This window comes from Diospyros lotus, chromosome 1, assembly GCF_014633365.1.
Source record: "Diospyros lotus cultivar Yz01 chromosome 1, ASM1463336v1, whole genome shotgun sequence".
Classification (NCBI taxonomy): Eukaryota; Viridiplantae; Streptophyta; class Magnoliopsida; order Ericales; family Ebenaceae; genus Diospyros; species Diospyros lotus.
This window is the reverse complement of record NC_068338.1, coordinates 30,861,498-30,877,425: the sequence shown is the minus strand read 5'-3', so window position 1 is coordinate 30,877,425 and position 15,928 is coordinate 30,861,498. Positions and strand designations below refer to the sequence as shown.

General features: G+C 31.7%; 1 protein-coding gene across 2 annotated transcripts; it reads right to left on the bottom strand.

Moving 5' to 3' along the window:
• Nucleotides 1-240: 240 nt before the first annotated feature.
• LOC127796106 (ATPase GET3B-like) lies at nucleotides 241-9,708 on the bottom strand. 2 transcript variants are annotated; one of them, XM_052328150.1, is made up of 11 exons: nucleotides 9,500-9,708; nucleotides 7,593-7,768; nucleotides 7,423-7,485; nucleotides 7,226-7,336; nucleotides 5,080-5,154; nucleotides 4,892-4,960; nucleotides 4,760-4,825; nucleotides 4,353-4,430; nucleotides 4,179-4,277; nucleotides 2,780-2,914; nucleotides 241-799 (listed from the first exon to the last, which is right to left on the bottom strand). In XM_052328150.1, exons 1-11 carry the CDS (start codon nucleotides 9,633-9,635, stop codon nucleotides 662-664), a joined length of 1,146 nt encoding a protein of 381 aa, XP_052184110.1. In that variant the 5' UTR covers nucleotides 9,636-9,708; the 3' UTR covers nucleotides 241-661. The 2 variants fall into 2 exon arrangements, with proteins under 2 accessions (XP_052184110.1, XP_052184109.1); XM_052328149.1 differs by having other exon boundaries at nucleotides 7,593-7,807; nucleotides 9,500-9,707.
• Nucleotides 9,709-15,928: the final 6,220 nt, after the last annotated feature.

The following is a 15,928-nucleotide window of genomic DNA, read 5'->3' as shown; positions in this document are numbered from 1 at the left end:
CGCCTCTCTTAATCTTCGTTTATATCATTCAATGCATCGCCATCCCTGTCAAAATCCACATCTTTCATCTTTGTCATGCTCTGCCTCTCTCAATCTTGCCCTACATCTCTGTCTCTACATGCGCCTACATCACCATTGCCATATCCGTCTCCCTCCGCCTTTCGCCAACCACTGTCTATCATCTAGCTCTTTCTTTGTTTATTATGCTTTTTTATTTTTTAAATTATAGAATTGATGAATATATATATATATATATCGTAATGTTTTAAGTACTAGCTAAACGCTAGAAATAATTTTTCAATAATATTTTCAGGTTACAACCAAACAACAAAAAATACAGCCTTAACTGCAAAGTAGGAGAGAAAGTTATGACACATGGTGCATACACAAAAAGTGACTCAGATATTTTTTTCCCTTTTCGTGTTCAAGTGGGGCACTTGGCATGCATGCAACTGCCAAGCAGATTGTTACGGATTCAATATAATTGTTTGTAACATAGCCTTCTATGCTTACATGGGAACGATGGAGCTGAACGCCACTTGCTGTATATCTCATTGCATAGTCTCTCTCTCTCTCTCAATAAGGCGAGGCGACTTCGCAATCTTTTCACCAAGCAGGTGCTTGAGCTGAACCTCATTTATATTCCCTTTCTCACAAAGGGTCATTTCCAAACCAAATCCCCCATAAACCTTAGAGCTGGAACCCCCATTATCTCCACATCAAACTGGGGCACCTGGACTAATCTCAAACTGGAGAGCTCTGCATCACTCTGGATCACATCAATGGCCCGTGCTTGATCCTGCAACATTTAGAAACATCGTCCAGAAGCTTAAAATCTGTCCACGAATGGAAATACAACACCATTTCTTCCCAATTCCCAATTGCTTAAAACTATCTTTAGCCCCCATCTATGCTACACAAGGAGATGTTTCATTTTCTAGATTTCTTATTATTACATAAGTTCATAACAAAGAATAATGTTTTCATTGCATTTTCACAATTTTTATATAATTTTATTAAATGTCATGTATATTATTTATCTACAAGTGTTTAATTTAAATCAAACATCACGTAACTATCTTCTAAATTTCCTAAATTATTATTTGTTACTTTCTCCATGTTTTTTACAATTACATACCATCCTTACATATATTTTTCACAACAAATAAAAAAATACAATTAATGTTGTTATATATTAAAAAATGAAAATTAAAAACAAAGCAAAGAATTTACATTGTATGCCTCAGAATGTTGGGGAATAAAACATCAACATATACAAAATATCAGTGCAAGATGGGCATTTGATGGATGTACGGTTATATGAGAAAAATTAATTCATATATTTGTAATAAAGTTGGAGAAACTTCGATTGATGATAAGATGCACTAAATGTAATTAAGATAATTTTGTCATGTGAAAATAAAAGCCAATAGAGGCTCATGTGAGGCAGGTAGACAGAAAACACAAATCTTTAACAAAAGGGGTAGATGGAAGACTTTTAGGTATTATATAAGTTACAGGACCTTACAAAGATATGACCATTGGTGAAATGATAGAGACCTTACAAAGACATGACCATAGGTGAAATGATAGGCGAGTTAGAATTCAAGCAGCAAACTCCACATAATAAAAATAAGACTTAATATGTCACTATTATTAAGATTTTTGAGTTACGAACAACATCATGACCAATTCCTCATGTTGAGTTCAGAAGTTTTCATTCAAAATTATCATTTTTCATGCAAAACTAAATAACAAGGATACAGAGAGGGGAGGACTCGTCAAGGACTAAAACTTTAGCTTACCGAATAAATTAAGAATAGCCTAATAAACAGAAAGATATGCATCTTCTTGATAAAGCTGATAGTATCCAAAACTTGCTGGCAAAAGTGCATCAATAGGTAAAAAACTGAAAAAATTAACATACCCCACCACAGATCAGGTTCTCAAATCAATTCAAGATTTTGTTTCATAGCGTTTCCATTTACCCACTGCCAATTATTATACCTACTTTAATAAAGTTCACTAACTGTACAATTAAGGGAAATGAATGATGGCACCTTCAAATCAAGTCAAAACTGCAAAATAAAAGACTTTTTCTTGTCCTAATCCTAATTTGTCAACAGCTACGCCCCCCCCACCCCCACCCAAACAAAACCCGTTGTAATCTGTCCCCATGATTTGGGACTGACACAAATGTGCATGTGGATGTATATTCAGTTTCACCATCTTTAGGTCCTCAAACTTTGCATCCAAAGCAGTACAATATTTCATTGTTTTGAGTCTCATATTTCTTCTAACACAAACTTTAAGGTACTATCAAGGTAGTCAGGGAGATTCCACCTGAAAATATGCATAATTGCTAAAACATAATTCAGGAAATTCAGCAGATGGAAGCTTCAGGTTGCACGCCAGAAGCCCAATATCCAATATAGAACAAAACTGGTGAACTCCACAAAAATTGCTATCAGGTTTACCCATGAACAAACTTAAAAAATATGTCAGTGCATGCCATCCATTTGTTGATGCATGACATATATACAAGCCAAAAAAAAAAAAAGAAAGAAAAAGAAAACAAGAAGCAGGAGGACAGGCACAGAAAGTACCAGAAATGACTTAAATGGATATTCTTCTTACCATGAACTGCTTAAACCAATACACAATGTTTTAAAAGGGAGATAAATAAGCCCTAATTGCATGCGTTGTTAATAATGGAAGTCTAGCAAATTAGCAAGTAGAATGACATTCCATGATCCATGTAGAAAGTTTCAGATGTTACCTTCCTTTTCATTGCACAAAATTTGCAGTCTGATGCAGATGGAGGTAGGACTTGATTAAGAATAAGCCTTTGCACTGGAACATTTTCTTTCTTCAAGGATGCACACAATCGTGATGTTTCTTTAGCTGCCATAACCTACATACAAAATCATATAGAAAAACAAGGCGAGTTCAGCAATTATGGACAAGAACAAATGATATATATGCAACAAAACAACACATGTACTGTGGCATTGGTTAGGAGGAATCAGTAGTCCACTCAAATTTTAAAGTCTGGATGGCAAGATTCACCGTGATTTTTTATTAATGAAAAGTCAGTTATCTGTATGAAAGTCAAATGAAAAAAAATAAACAAATTAGACAAGGATGAGACCATGATAAAAATTTCCAAATGCCTCAGGCTTTAAAATGCCACCCTCCCATAAATGAGAAGTGCACAAATATTTGCTGATATGTTTCATAAATACCAGAATACTAAATGTATTAAAATAATGTATGTGCATATCATATTACTTGAATGAGATGTATAAGGGTTATATACTCATATCCTACTCTAGTGGAAGGAAAGGATATATTCACTTAGCCAAAAAGAAAAAAAGAAAGGATAATATTCTAAAGATTTACAAAACATCTAAGAATACCTAAAAGATATATAGTTGCCTAATTTAAAGATCATATCTTAACACTAAAAAGCACTAACATGATGCAAACTGTGATTGCAATAGAACATCACTTATTAGGAGGTAAATAATCAGCTTTATGGAAAAGAGACAAAGGAAGATTCACTGTAGCTATGAACCAGGTGGCTGCATTTGTTTTCTGCTTCATGTTGTCACTTTCCAGTTTCCAGAGCATTGTAGCAGGTCTAAACAAATCGGTCTCAAATGTTTAGGGACAAAAGTCTCAGATGGGGTGTTTGCATGAACCATGAATACGTACCATCCAGAATAACTGACCAGCTAATGGAGTTCGATATGGTTATGTCTGGTTATGTCAGGTTGAAACACACAAACAGCCAATATAAAAGTATTATTTACTGAATCAATATGCTTAACTAACAAGATATATTTAAAAATACATACAGTATTTAATTCATCTAAAACTTGACAGGTTTCATAATTTTCAGAATTGTGCTTGTAACCATTCATGCACAAAAACACTTCTCTAGACATTTTTGGATTTACTCACTTCAACTGGCTATATAGGCTCATTTTGAACATATTCCAATAAAGAGAACTTCTGAAATCGCATTGAATGAATTCAGAACAAGCACAACAACTGGAGGAAATATGTGGTACAATTAACGGTTCAAGTTAACAATGGGGATCACAGAAGTTTCATTTACTCAGTTTTGCTTCTAAAAAAGTCAATGAAAGGAGGCATGTCGTAAGGGGTATTACGGTGGGGATTGACACTATAATGAATTCTGTCGTCTCTGAGTCACGAAAAAGTTCTTGTACTTTTGCCATCCTCTCCTTTAGTTGCTCCAGCTTATCACTCTACATAAACAAACATAGACTACTAAGTATTTTGAACTACTGAACAGGTCTGTCACAGGCCAATTTTGTGCTTACAGCATCCACTCGTTGCTTATCCTCCTTCCCAAGAAAAGCCTTAACAGCTGAAGTTGCTGAAACTATCTTCTGCTTTAGCTGAAATAAGTAAAAATGAAAAGTTAAATAAGAAAGGAGAACTGAAATTGAAAAAACTCACCAACAATAAGAAAAGAAAAAAAAAAGTAGATAGTTCAACTTCCAGCTGTTCCACCAAAGCATTCCAACCAATAACAGATACTTTTTGGTTGAGAGGGAAAAAGCAGCCTCTGTTGGCAGCCAAAAATGAAAACCAGGGAGTAACTAGTAGATAAAAAATGTAAAGTTTCTGCTGTTTTGAAATTATAGTTCAGGTCCAACTCAGTAATGCTCTTCATTCAGTAATTAACTTTACAAAAGGCAGTTCCCAGGACACAGCTTAGACATACCTTCATCATCTTGCCTATAAATGAATCCATGAAGTCTGGCAGGGACAAAAGCCGAAGAGTATGGCCCTGTAAATCAGCTTATAAATGACTGGTAGTACTTGGAAAAATTTACACATGTAAATCTTAACTAACCGTTGGTGCTGTATCGAAAACTATCCGAGTGATCATACTATATTCTTGCAACTCAAGAAATTGCACAACCTGCATAGCAGCTCTATCATTAGCAATGACACCCATCACCACCATTGAGAAAAATGCAATATGAAAAGCATCCACTGCCATAGCTTGAAGAATAGGAACCATTTATTAGTTACACATGCCTTGTAAATTGCAATAGCTTCATCTAGACCAGGTGGAGGAGTGTCCAACAGTTCTTCAAATTTCAGTTCTCCTACCTGTGACAATTTACTATGGTTAAAAGAAAATATTCTCGAGTTGAGTCATAAAGAGTAGTACCAAATAAAAAATCAGAACACATTCCCAAGAAGAAACAAGTAAAGGACAAAAGTTAAGGAAAGCAGATTGCCACTTGTGTGGGTAGTATGAGATGCTGCTACTTTGTTCAAGTTAAATCCCCCCCCAAAAAAACAAGAATTTCAGTTTTTGTCCAGAACTATCCATCACAAAAACCTTAATGAGCATTATAATTTTCAGTTAAGCTGGATAAGCTGAAAGAACAGTGTACTTGCTAGAAAGGCCTGCCTGATAATATAACTACAGGTAGATGCTGCCATCTTCGCAATCAAAAACCAAAAAAAAAAAAAATTAATGCATATTGTCACTCATGAATCTTATTATCAGCATTACTTTTCATGTCTATCTTATTCTTATATCGGTCACTCAAGCAATACTTTTTAGGCCTTCAGTTAAGCTGATAGATTGAAGGAATGGACAAGTCAACTATAAAGACCTTGCCTAATATGTAACCATGTTTTGTTGGGAATATCATGCTTCATAAACTTCAGCCAATGCATTTGAGAGCCTCCAATAAAAATTAGTCATATGGTAAAACAGTTGGCACTATTTGAAGATGGCATTGTCTTGGTGGATGAGATAAAAGAAGGTGTGAATACTAAGCTTAGGATACAAATAAAATCTAGAGATTTTAAGTTCAATATGTTGAAAATCGAACATATGGAATGGAAGTTTAATAAAAAAACAAGTGTGAATGATGTTAAGGTAAAACTTGCAGATCAAGTCATCTTAATAAAAGATTAGTTCAGATATATAGGATAACTAATCCAAAAAAACATGGAAGATTAATGAGGGCATTACCCATAGAATTAAAGCAAGATGGTTAAATGGAGAAATGTGTCTAGCATTTTATGTGATAGTAAGATTCTATTGAAAAGCTACAAGGGAAACCTAATAACAAGACTGTAATATCAGCTTATTATATGACATTAAATGTTGAAGCAATGAAGCACCAATACATGTAAAATATGAGCATAACAGATATGAGGATGTAACAATAAATGTTTGACCATACAAGAAATATAAAATTAGAAATGGTCTTATTTTTAACAAGGTTGAAATAGCACCTATTGACAATAACATGTCTGAAACACAATTAAGATGGCTTAGTCATGTGAGAAGAAAACAAATAGATGCTCCTCTAAGGAGAGTGGGTGGAATGGAACAAGTTTTCAACAAAAGAGGTAAAGGAACAAGAAAAACTTGGTGGGAGACTTTCAGGTATTATATGAGATATAATAACCTTACAACGGATAAGCCAAGCGATAATAGGGCTGCAAATGAGCCAAGCCCATAAAGCTCATGTTTATTTGTTAAGAATTTTATCAAGCTCCTTGGTTTTTTAAAAGCTTGTTGAACTCAAGCTCAGCTCATAAATATTAAACGAGCTTTAAACAAGCTTCAAACAAGCCTTAGTGAGCTTCATACAAGCCTTCCATATATATTAAATTTAAGGGTCATTATAAGCTTGATTTTAGGCTTCTTTATGTAGAACATGTAAAATTAGTGAATTGTGATATATTTTTAAATCTTGAATAATATAAATAATATAGAAACAAAAATTTTCACTTATAAAAAGCACACATTATTTCAAATTATACTCCGAACAAGCATATGAATGAGCTTACAAACGAGTCACGAATGAGCTTGTTCACAAGCCCAAACGAGCAAAGCACCTTAAAGCTTAAGCTCGGCTTGTTTGCTAAATGAGCTTAAAAATCAAGGTCAAACTTGTTTTTAACTAAATAAACAAGCTTGAACGAGCCCTAATCTAGCCAAGCTTCAAGTCATTTTTAAGTGGCTCTCCTCACTTGCAGCCCTAGGGGTTAGAATGATTGGCAAGCTAGAATATTATGTAGACAACCCCACATAGTAGGATTAATGCTTGATACGCTGTTATTGTTGTCCAGTAAGAGAGTCAGTAAACATTCTTAACACAATTCACAACATTTTCTACTGACCAAAAAAATAACATCATCAAAATGTTCACACCTGTTCAGCAAGCTGTCCAAGGCCCATGCTGCCCATAAATTCTTTGATGCTGCTACTACTATGTTTCTGACCGGCAATATGAAATTCTTCCCTCGTTTTATCAGGGTTTATCTGCCACAGTTTTAACTTTCTTTAATGTATAATTATACACATTAAATAACTAATAGATTAAATTAGAAGATATATTACACAAATACCTCAAGTGCAAATAGTGGAGAATCCAATCCTTGAACTGGAACAAGCTTCCCTCCAGAAAAATCCTTAATACAATGCACAAACAACATACAATGACATGTGTATTTTTCAATATAACCAATAACACCGCAAGGATATAAACCAAAAAGTATGTGAAAGTGCATCTAAACACCTGGTCAAAAGAATCGCTTAGTGAATGAGCTGGATCAGTGGAAACTATAATTGTAGGATGACCATGATTTGCAAATTTTACAGCAAGGGATGAAGCACAGCTTGTTTTCCCAACACCGCCCTTGCCACCCAACATGTAATACCTTCGCTGGGTCCCAGCAACCATTTCATCAAAACCTGCAACAGCTTCATCAGGAGTGGCTATGGATCTCCTCACTACAAGAAGAACATAAAATTAGGTGTCATTGAATCTAATTTTTCTGTCTTGGGTTTTGTGCCTTGACTGTCAATGGTCAATTACATCCATTGGTTTTACAAGTGTGGCATGGTACAAAAGTATAGTAAACAAATACTAAATGCAAGAGATCTGCAAATAAATAAATAAAATGATATAGCAAGCAATTGGCATATAGTGTTCTAACCCCAATAAATTACTGACACCCAATTAGTTAACGGACATTCTTGGTGTGGATGAATTCATTAGCTACTTGCCTATAACATCCATAGTGGTTGTCAATCATTTGTGGAAACAGAAACTCGGTTAGCATCCACTAAAGATCAAATAAAATGGTTACGGTATAAAGAATCCACTGAGAAGTAAAATAAGAACTTTCATAAAAGTGCTTACTTGCATAGGATCTCTTCTAAAGGTCCATACTTCTCTGTTACTGATTTGCTGGAATACAGAAGCATTTACATTGAACACTTGATAGTCCAATGGTATTTATATATATTGAGTATGCCTTACATATTTATGAATCCAGTCACCATACATGATCTCTCTTTTCTTTTTCCTTTTTTTATTTATTTGGATTGAGAGAAATGTTCACGGATTAGCTATAATAAAGCCCACAACCACGTAAACACAGATAACGTGGAGTGTTTTTTACCACACCCAAGTAGCTTAAGGAGTGTTCTTTTTGGTCCCCATTTTTCCAAGTAATGGAAAATTTGAACTTAATTTCAAATAGAGACAATTCTTTTGGAGTCAATGATGTCTGAAATTCCTATTGGCAACAGCAAGTTTCATATTCCACTCCTCCACATAGTGCAGCCGTTGACTTTAAGAAACAATCTGAATTTGGGAAATAAGATGAAAATTGCCTAGACCTAAGAAAAATCTTAAAACAACTTGATGGGCAAAGTAAAAACCTTCAAACACACGTGTGCACCCATGTGTACACATATAGAGTGACAGCTTGAATCATCAAGGCTTTATTAGATTGCCAAATATTGGGCTAAAGCTGGTAGCCTGGAGCTAGTTCTATCCAATCAATTGTCCATGACCAAGTATAAAAATTCAGTAGTCCAAGGAAAAATCTGGCTTCTAGTTCAACATTAAAACCAGTACCAGAGATGTAAACATTTCAACCATTGGAATCTCATACATCTTTCTTTCTTTCTTTCTTTTTCTGTCCGCGAGTGTATAACTGAATTAGAGAAAGAATCATGTATACGCTGGCCATATCAGACTTGCCAGTTGAGCGCACTACTATGATCGGGTGTGTCATGCTGTCACTGGGACTCAAATGGAGTCTCTCTACTTAGGAATCTAGCTCAGTTGCTAGCGATCCATGCTGTATACTGTCAATCATGACTTTCATTTTGATGTTTGGACATGTATCGTTAAACCCCAAATCCAAACAGGGAAATAGTAAAAAAAAACAAACAAACGAATTAATAGATACAGAAAAGCGCGAAATATCCCAGTTGGGCAAAAGCCAGAATACTTGGTATACGAATTCCTAGTCACCATAGTTCCAGTGATCCACGAACAAATGCACCCATGAACATTCTAAAACCTAATTAAGTGAAACAATGGAAAGAAAAAATAAAGCACTAACTAGCAAAATATACATTTGCATCGCAAAGGAACATGTAACGACATATGTATGACTGTGAGTTTACCTTGAAATGAGTTGCATAATGGTTTTCTGTTGATTGGGTTTGAGAGAGAGCTGAGGTTACCGGTGATTTTACAGAGCGAGATAAGGTTCTGGGATTTGGAAATGCGATGGAAGAAGGCCGCCATCGCCGTGGGCATGGAACTTATTACTGATTTGCAGGGAGTCTGCAGGAGGAGAGCGCAAAGGCGGTGGCATATATTATGGAAATGGTGTTTATTATAAATAATTGTTAGTTACAAATATATTAATAATAAATCACTTCGTTATACAACAAATATATATATAATATGTTTAAAATCAATTTTAAATTTTTTATACAACGAATTGAATCTGAACCCAAAAAAACCAAAGTCAAATTATTCCACGAAGCCTTGAAACCCTAAAATGGAATTGAAGAAATCAACTCCAACAATACATCATTGAATTTATTATTTTTCATATATATATTTTTAGTAATAAGATAGTTTATGTTTTTACTAAATTGTCAAATGCCCTTCTTAAGATCATGACAAGGCTCGTAGTAATTCTTGTAATTTACGTTGAGATTAGTTATTTGTTAATTACATTTTTTGCTCCAATCTAAATAAAAATATTATAAGTAATGATTTGAGAATCAAATTAAACTTAATTGAAGGAAAAAAAAAGGTCTGGTTTATGTCCAAGATATCGATGAATTTATTTTGCAATTAAATTATAACTCAAATAAGCCAATCCACTAGTGACCCAATAATTTGCAATTGTGGTGTGAATTTCTTAGAATATATCTTAATTTTATCCAATTTTAACAATAATGTCCATTCCCCCGTCCATGAGTGAATGAAAATTTCATTTTTGGGTCAAAAATATTGAGTCAACTTATTCATATTAATTAAATTTTGATGATTAATAAAAATATTTTTATGATATAAACGTATTTTTTTATATAAAAAATAAATTTATTTTGATTTAAAAATAGGTATAAAGAGTAAATTTATTTTTAATTAGAGGTGGATTGTCTTTAAACATGTTTCCTTCTTTTGATCATTTATGTCTCAAAAGTTTATGTTTGAATTTTAATTTATTGATAAATGCTTTTATTACTTATACAAAAAATATATTTATTTTGAATTAAAGGATAATTACTTTTAAACATGCTTTCTCTTTCTCATACAAAAAGTAAATTTATTTTGAATTAAAGATAATTGATTTTAGACATATTTTTTCTTACTCATGTAAAAAGTAAATTTATTTTGAATTAAAGGAGATTGCTTTTAGACATGTTTTTTTGTTTTAATCATTTATTTCTCAAAAGTTTATATTTAAATTTTCAAATATTGATTTCTTATGCAAAAAGTAAATTTATTTTGAATTAAATATGAGACATGTTTTCTTATTATTTGAAAAAGCCTAAATATGTTTTGAATTTCAAATTTTATATTGATCATTTATTTAGTGTCTAAAATACTTATAAATACCCCCAAACTCATTTTTTGAACATCCAAAGCTCCCAAGCTAATTTCTAATCATTTTAAGACTCTCAAAGATTCATTGTTCATTTATTAAAGAGCCACAACGTAAGAGAAAAAAAAAATTTCAAGTCTTTCACGACAGATCCAAACTTCTCAATTTGATATTACAAATTTATTTATTTATTTATTTAAATATTTTTATCTTGTATAATTTGTTATTAATTGTTTATTTGTGTTTAAGTGTTGACAAATTATTTGTAAATTTTTAAATTATTATTGAGGTTTGTATAGGTTTCTTAGATCTGTTAAAATCTAGGTGAATCTAGTTTCCAATATAAGTTAGGAATAAAATCTTGATATAGTGATTGCCTAAAATCCATTGTAATCTAGGTGTGTATATAGTTTTCATGGTGAGGTACTGTGAAAACCTTTGTGATTTTGATTTAGTGGAACCCTAATGGTGGTTAGACTTTATAAGAGTGGAGTAGGTGTATGTGAAGATACCGAACCACTATAAACTGTCATGTGCCTCATTATATTTATTTTTGTTATATCTTGTGGTTTACATTTATTATTAATCTTAAATATAATTTATTATATTTATCAAATATATATTTTTTAATAAAATCATTAATCAATAATATTTATTAAAATTAATAAAAATTTTAATCACTCAATTCACTCCCTCTTGAGTTGCCATACTCTAAAAGACTAACAATAACTAATTAAAAATGCAAACTCTTATGCGTGTTTATTTGTGAAAAATTAGAGTATCTTTTCAAAAAATATCTCTACATAGGTAGAAGATTATAAATTGTTTGAAATGACTTTTTTTTTTTCTAAATTTGAGAATATAAAACAATTTTTTTTATTTTTTAAAATTGTATTAAACTTTCGAAAATATCTTTACAATATTTTTTTAAGAAAAACATGTTTTCTTAATTTGAATTATGTCAATAATAATTTACTCCCTATTATTTTTCTTTTTACTAGTGTTTCATTGCATTCACCCACACTCATTCATGGTGCCTTCTCTCTTATTTCCTATTGCCTTTTTGTCATTCTCATCTCTTGATCAATACCATCGTGTTTCTCTCTGCCACTGCAAGAATAACAATTTAAGTGGTGTTCTTTTTGTATTTTATTTTTTATTTTGAATTTTAAATTTGAAGTGTTTGTTTTGAAATTGTTGAAAACGCGTTCTTTTCATTCTGAAAAGGTGTTTCTCAAAATTGAAAACTAAAAAACATGTTCACTTTAATTTTTTTAAAAAAATTATTTTATGATATTTTATTCAATAAATTTAATTATTCATTAAATTGAAACAATTTAATACTAGTATATTATTAAATAATATATACATTTTAAAATTGATGAATTTGCAATGTAAAATGTACGGAACCTTTTTCACCCTTAATTGTGACAATGCCATTATCATTCTATATATAAGCAAAGAGAACAATATATATATATTTTTAAATCTACCTTACTCATGGTAGACAAAACTCTGAAGGGAAAATTGCCAAAAGGTGAAATACTATTTCCACCATTCGTTGCCAGGCCTGCAACGGTGATAGTCGTGATAGGTGCGCTGCCAACCAACAAGGAAAAGACTCAGTCAGATATGGAAAAGAGGGAGTCGGATGGTGGTAACAGATGTGGTCCACAATGACGAGTGACAGTGATGGCCGCGATAGACGCGTCGTCGGCCAATAAGGAAGAGACCCAGTCAGATCTGGAAGAGAGGGAGTCAGATGGCGATGACAAGGATGGTTCACAACGGCGAGCAATGGTGATTGTTGTGGTAGGTGCGTCGCCGACCAAAAAGGAATAGACTTGGTCAATCTGGAACAAAGAAGGAAAAGAGAGAAACTTGGATCTGGGAGTGAGAAAAGGCAAAAGTGACCGTTTTGCACATTTTGGTTTTTTGGCTGTGTTTTGGCTAAAAACAACTAAAATGATTTTTGTTATTTTGAATTTTTTTCTTATTTTAAAAAATATATTTTTGAAAACAGTAAAGAGAACACGTTTTTATTCTTTTGAAAAACTAAAAACAACCCGAAAATAGTAAATAAACACAGGTCTTTATCTTTTCATTATATCACTCTGTGTATTCACTACTTCTCTAGCCATTGATCTCCACATCTTTTATTCCTTAAAAATTTGAACACATTATCTAATTTTTTAAAATAAAAATCTAATTTCATATTTAATAAAAATGAATACTTTTTTATTTTTAAATTTTGTTGTAAAAATAAAAGCACGAAAAAACATAAATAACAAATAAAAAAATTCTCCATATAAATAAACAAACGGACTCTCAATTTCTTCGATCCGAACAACCCACCTTGGATTTAGACGTCGTGCACATGGCTTGACCATCGCAAGTTTGTAACTGCGCAACCATGATTGAGTTTGGTGGTGAAACTAGATTGCACGATGAAAGAGAAAATGGAAGATTAAGAGAAAAGAAACATTGTAACAAGAGAGAGTCAAGTTCAACGAGATGATGATTTCCTTTTAAACGTGGCCAAATGAGCATTTTGAAGATTTTTATTAGTTTTTTTCCTCAAAAGTTTCTAAAATAGAACTGCCTTAAGAATTATCGATGGAGGTTCATGCATTTTCCCGTGAAATAATATTTGTTAAAATGAGTTAGATAAAATTATATTAATATAAAATTAAAATATTTTTTAAATTAAAATATAAAATAATTAAATAATTAAAAAGATATTTAGACAAGAGAATAGACGATTGCTAATCTACAAAGAAAAGATCCAATGATGAATAAAGTGGTAATCAACGTAAAGAATGAAGAGATTCGACAACAGCATAGAAATGAAATTAGCAATCGATCTATTAGAGGTAACGTTACTCCAACGAAGGAGGCGGAAAAGGAAAAGAAGATGGGAGAAGAGGGGTAAGATAATTTTTTTTTATGTGTTTTGATTTTATACAAATTTCATATCTTATTTATGAATTAAAGTATAAATAATAACCTAAAATGTTAATATAAATTCATAATGTGTATAATATATATGTGTGTGCCCGTGCGCAAATTTGGGTTTGGGGCAAAGAGTAGTATTCTTAATTTGTCTCATCCTCACTCTTTATATTTTGAGTTTATTCTAATTCAAAATCTAAACTTGAATCAATTAGAAAAAAACTCATTTTTATCTTAAATGAGTTCAAATGAAGACTCCCAAAATTGGTACAAATTGCCATCCCTATATATATATATATATATCTCATTCTTGAATCAAAATCTTGATCCAATTTTTTTATGAGCATTTGTAGGGTTTATTTTAAAAATTGAACCACTTTTAAAAATGGAAAATGCTATTGGTACACCTATTTTGTACATCTTGGACTACAAAATGGGGTATTATGACAAAAAACCCCTCATGAGGCGCATAAAGGCGCGTGAGGCGCATGGAGAGGTGCATGGTATTTTCGTCATAATACCCCTTATGTAGCCCAAGATGTACAAAAATAGTGTACATGTAGCATGATTCTTTAAAAATATGATTGATATTATAGTAATTAAATCAATTAAACATTCAAAATATTTATGACACTATGATATCGAAATGGATATCATATGATATCAAAATATTTACTATATGATTGATATTTACTATATCACCATGATTCCATGATTACGGTTAACTGGATGTAATTTTTAAAATATATATTCATATAATAATATTTATAACACAATTATGATACTCTAACAAGAAAAGTAGAGCGTGAACAAGAGCAATATATATACATAATAATTGTCATTAGTCTAAAACAAGACATTAACTACGAACATCCCTAACTAAAAATGAGTGTAATTTGATCATTAATCAAAGGAATCCCTGAGATTTATTTTATGAAAAATGATGATAACAACAATCTAATAACAATTATAATATTGATAAGCTTTAATTGGCTAATTAAATTGGCTTGTTATACTTTTATTCTAGACTTCAAATATCTTTCTTTGTAATTATAGTCTCAATAATCATTATGTTTAAAGATTTGTCATTTTAAAATGTCAAGAAAACTCACTCATACACATAATTACCTCATTCATAATACATTTAGTCCTTTATCTAGATATCAATACCCATTAAGTTTAAATTAAAAAAAAATATATTTATTATTTATTTCACTTAATTATCTCAAATTCTTAATCAAAATTTAACATATATTATATTTACAAGAAAATATATATTATCCTCGGGAGGCATCTTGTTCCCATGGGCTGGCTGTTGGTATATATTATCAAATAACAATCCATCTATTTATAAAACCAAGAAACATAAATTCATATAACATAATATATTTTAAACGAAAATAAAGTCATCAACATATATACATGATTAATTAAGGTTTTGTAACTAAGGTTCTAGTTCCATTTTTTGTCATCTGAATTGGTCACCAGGAATTAACACATCTCAATATATATATATATATATATATATATAAACAATATTTAAAATGCATAAAAAAAATCTCTTAACAGTTTCACGACGCCCCTATAAGTTTTTATTACATGATATTCTATTATAAATATTCTCTAATAAGTATATAAGATGCGATGCAAAGTAGAGTGTGGTTAATAATAATTCGTTATATGTTGTATATAGTCAAACAGAAATACAAATTTTAACATGTTTTAAGTAGATGAAATGCTTAATAAAAGTAGATGAATTAATGATGAACAATAGTGATAATAATAATTATATAAAGAAATGATTTTTCCAAATCTGTTCATACACCACTAATTTACTGGCTTTAGCCTTACAGGATCTAATAATGCATATGATTAGATTAAGGCTTGTGGAACAAGGCATAATACACGACAACAACTTCTACTGCTAAGCCTCAACAAAAATTCATTCGCTGCAAGTGCAAGCTACGCCAACCCACTACTCCCCCATGATGTTCCACCCACACCCACAATCTCTTTCTTAGTCGGCGGTTATCGGAAA

Coding starts and splice junctions, on each gene's coding strand:
- LOC127796106 (XM_052328149.1), bottom strand. CDS start 9,635: ATGCCCACGGCGATGGCGGCCTTCTTCCATCGCATTTCCAAATCCCAG. Junction 7,337..7,422: donor CTCCACTATTTGCACTTGAG/GTATTTGTGTAA, acceptor AAACTGTGGCAG/ATAAACCCTGATAAAACGAG. Junction 4,961..5,079: donor AAGCTATTGCAATTTACAAG/GCATGTGTAACT, acceptor GCTGCTATGCAG/GTTGTGCAATTTCTTGAGTT.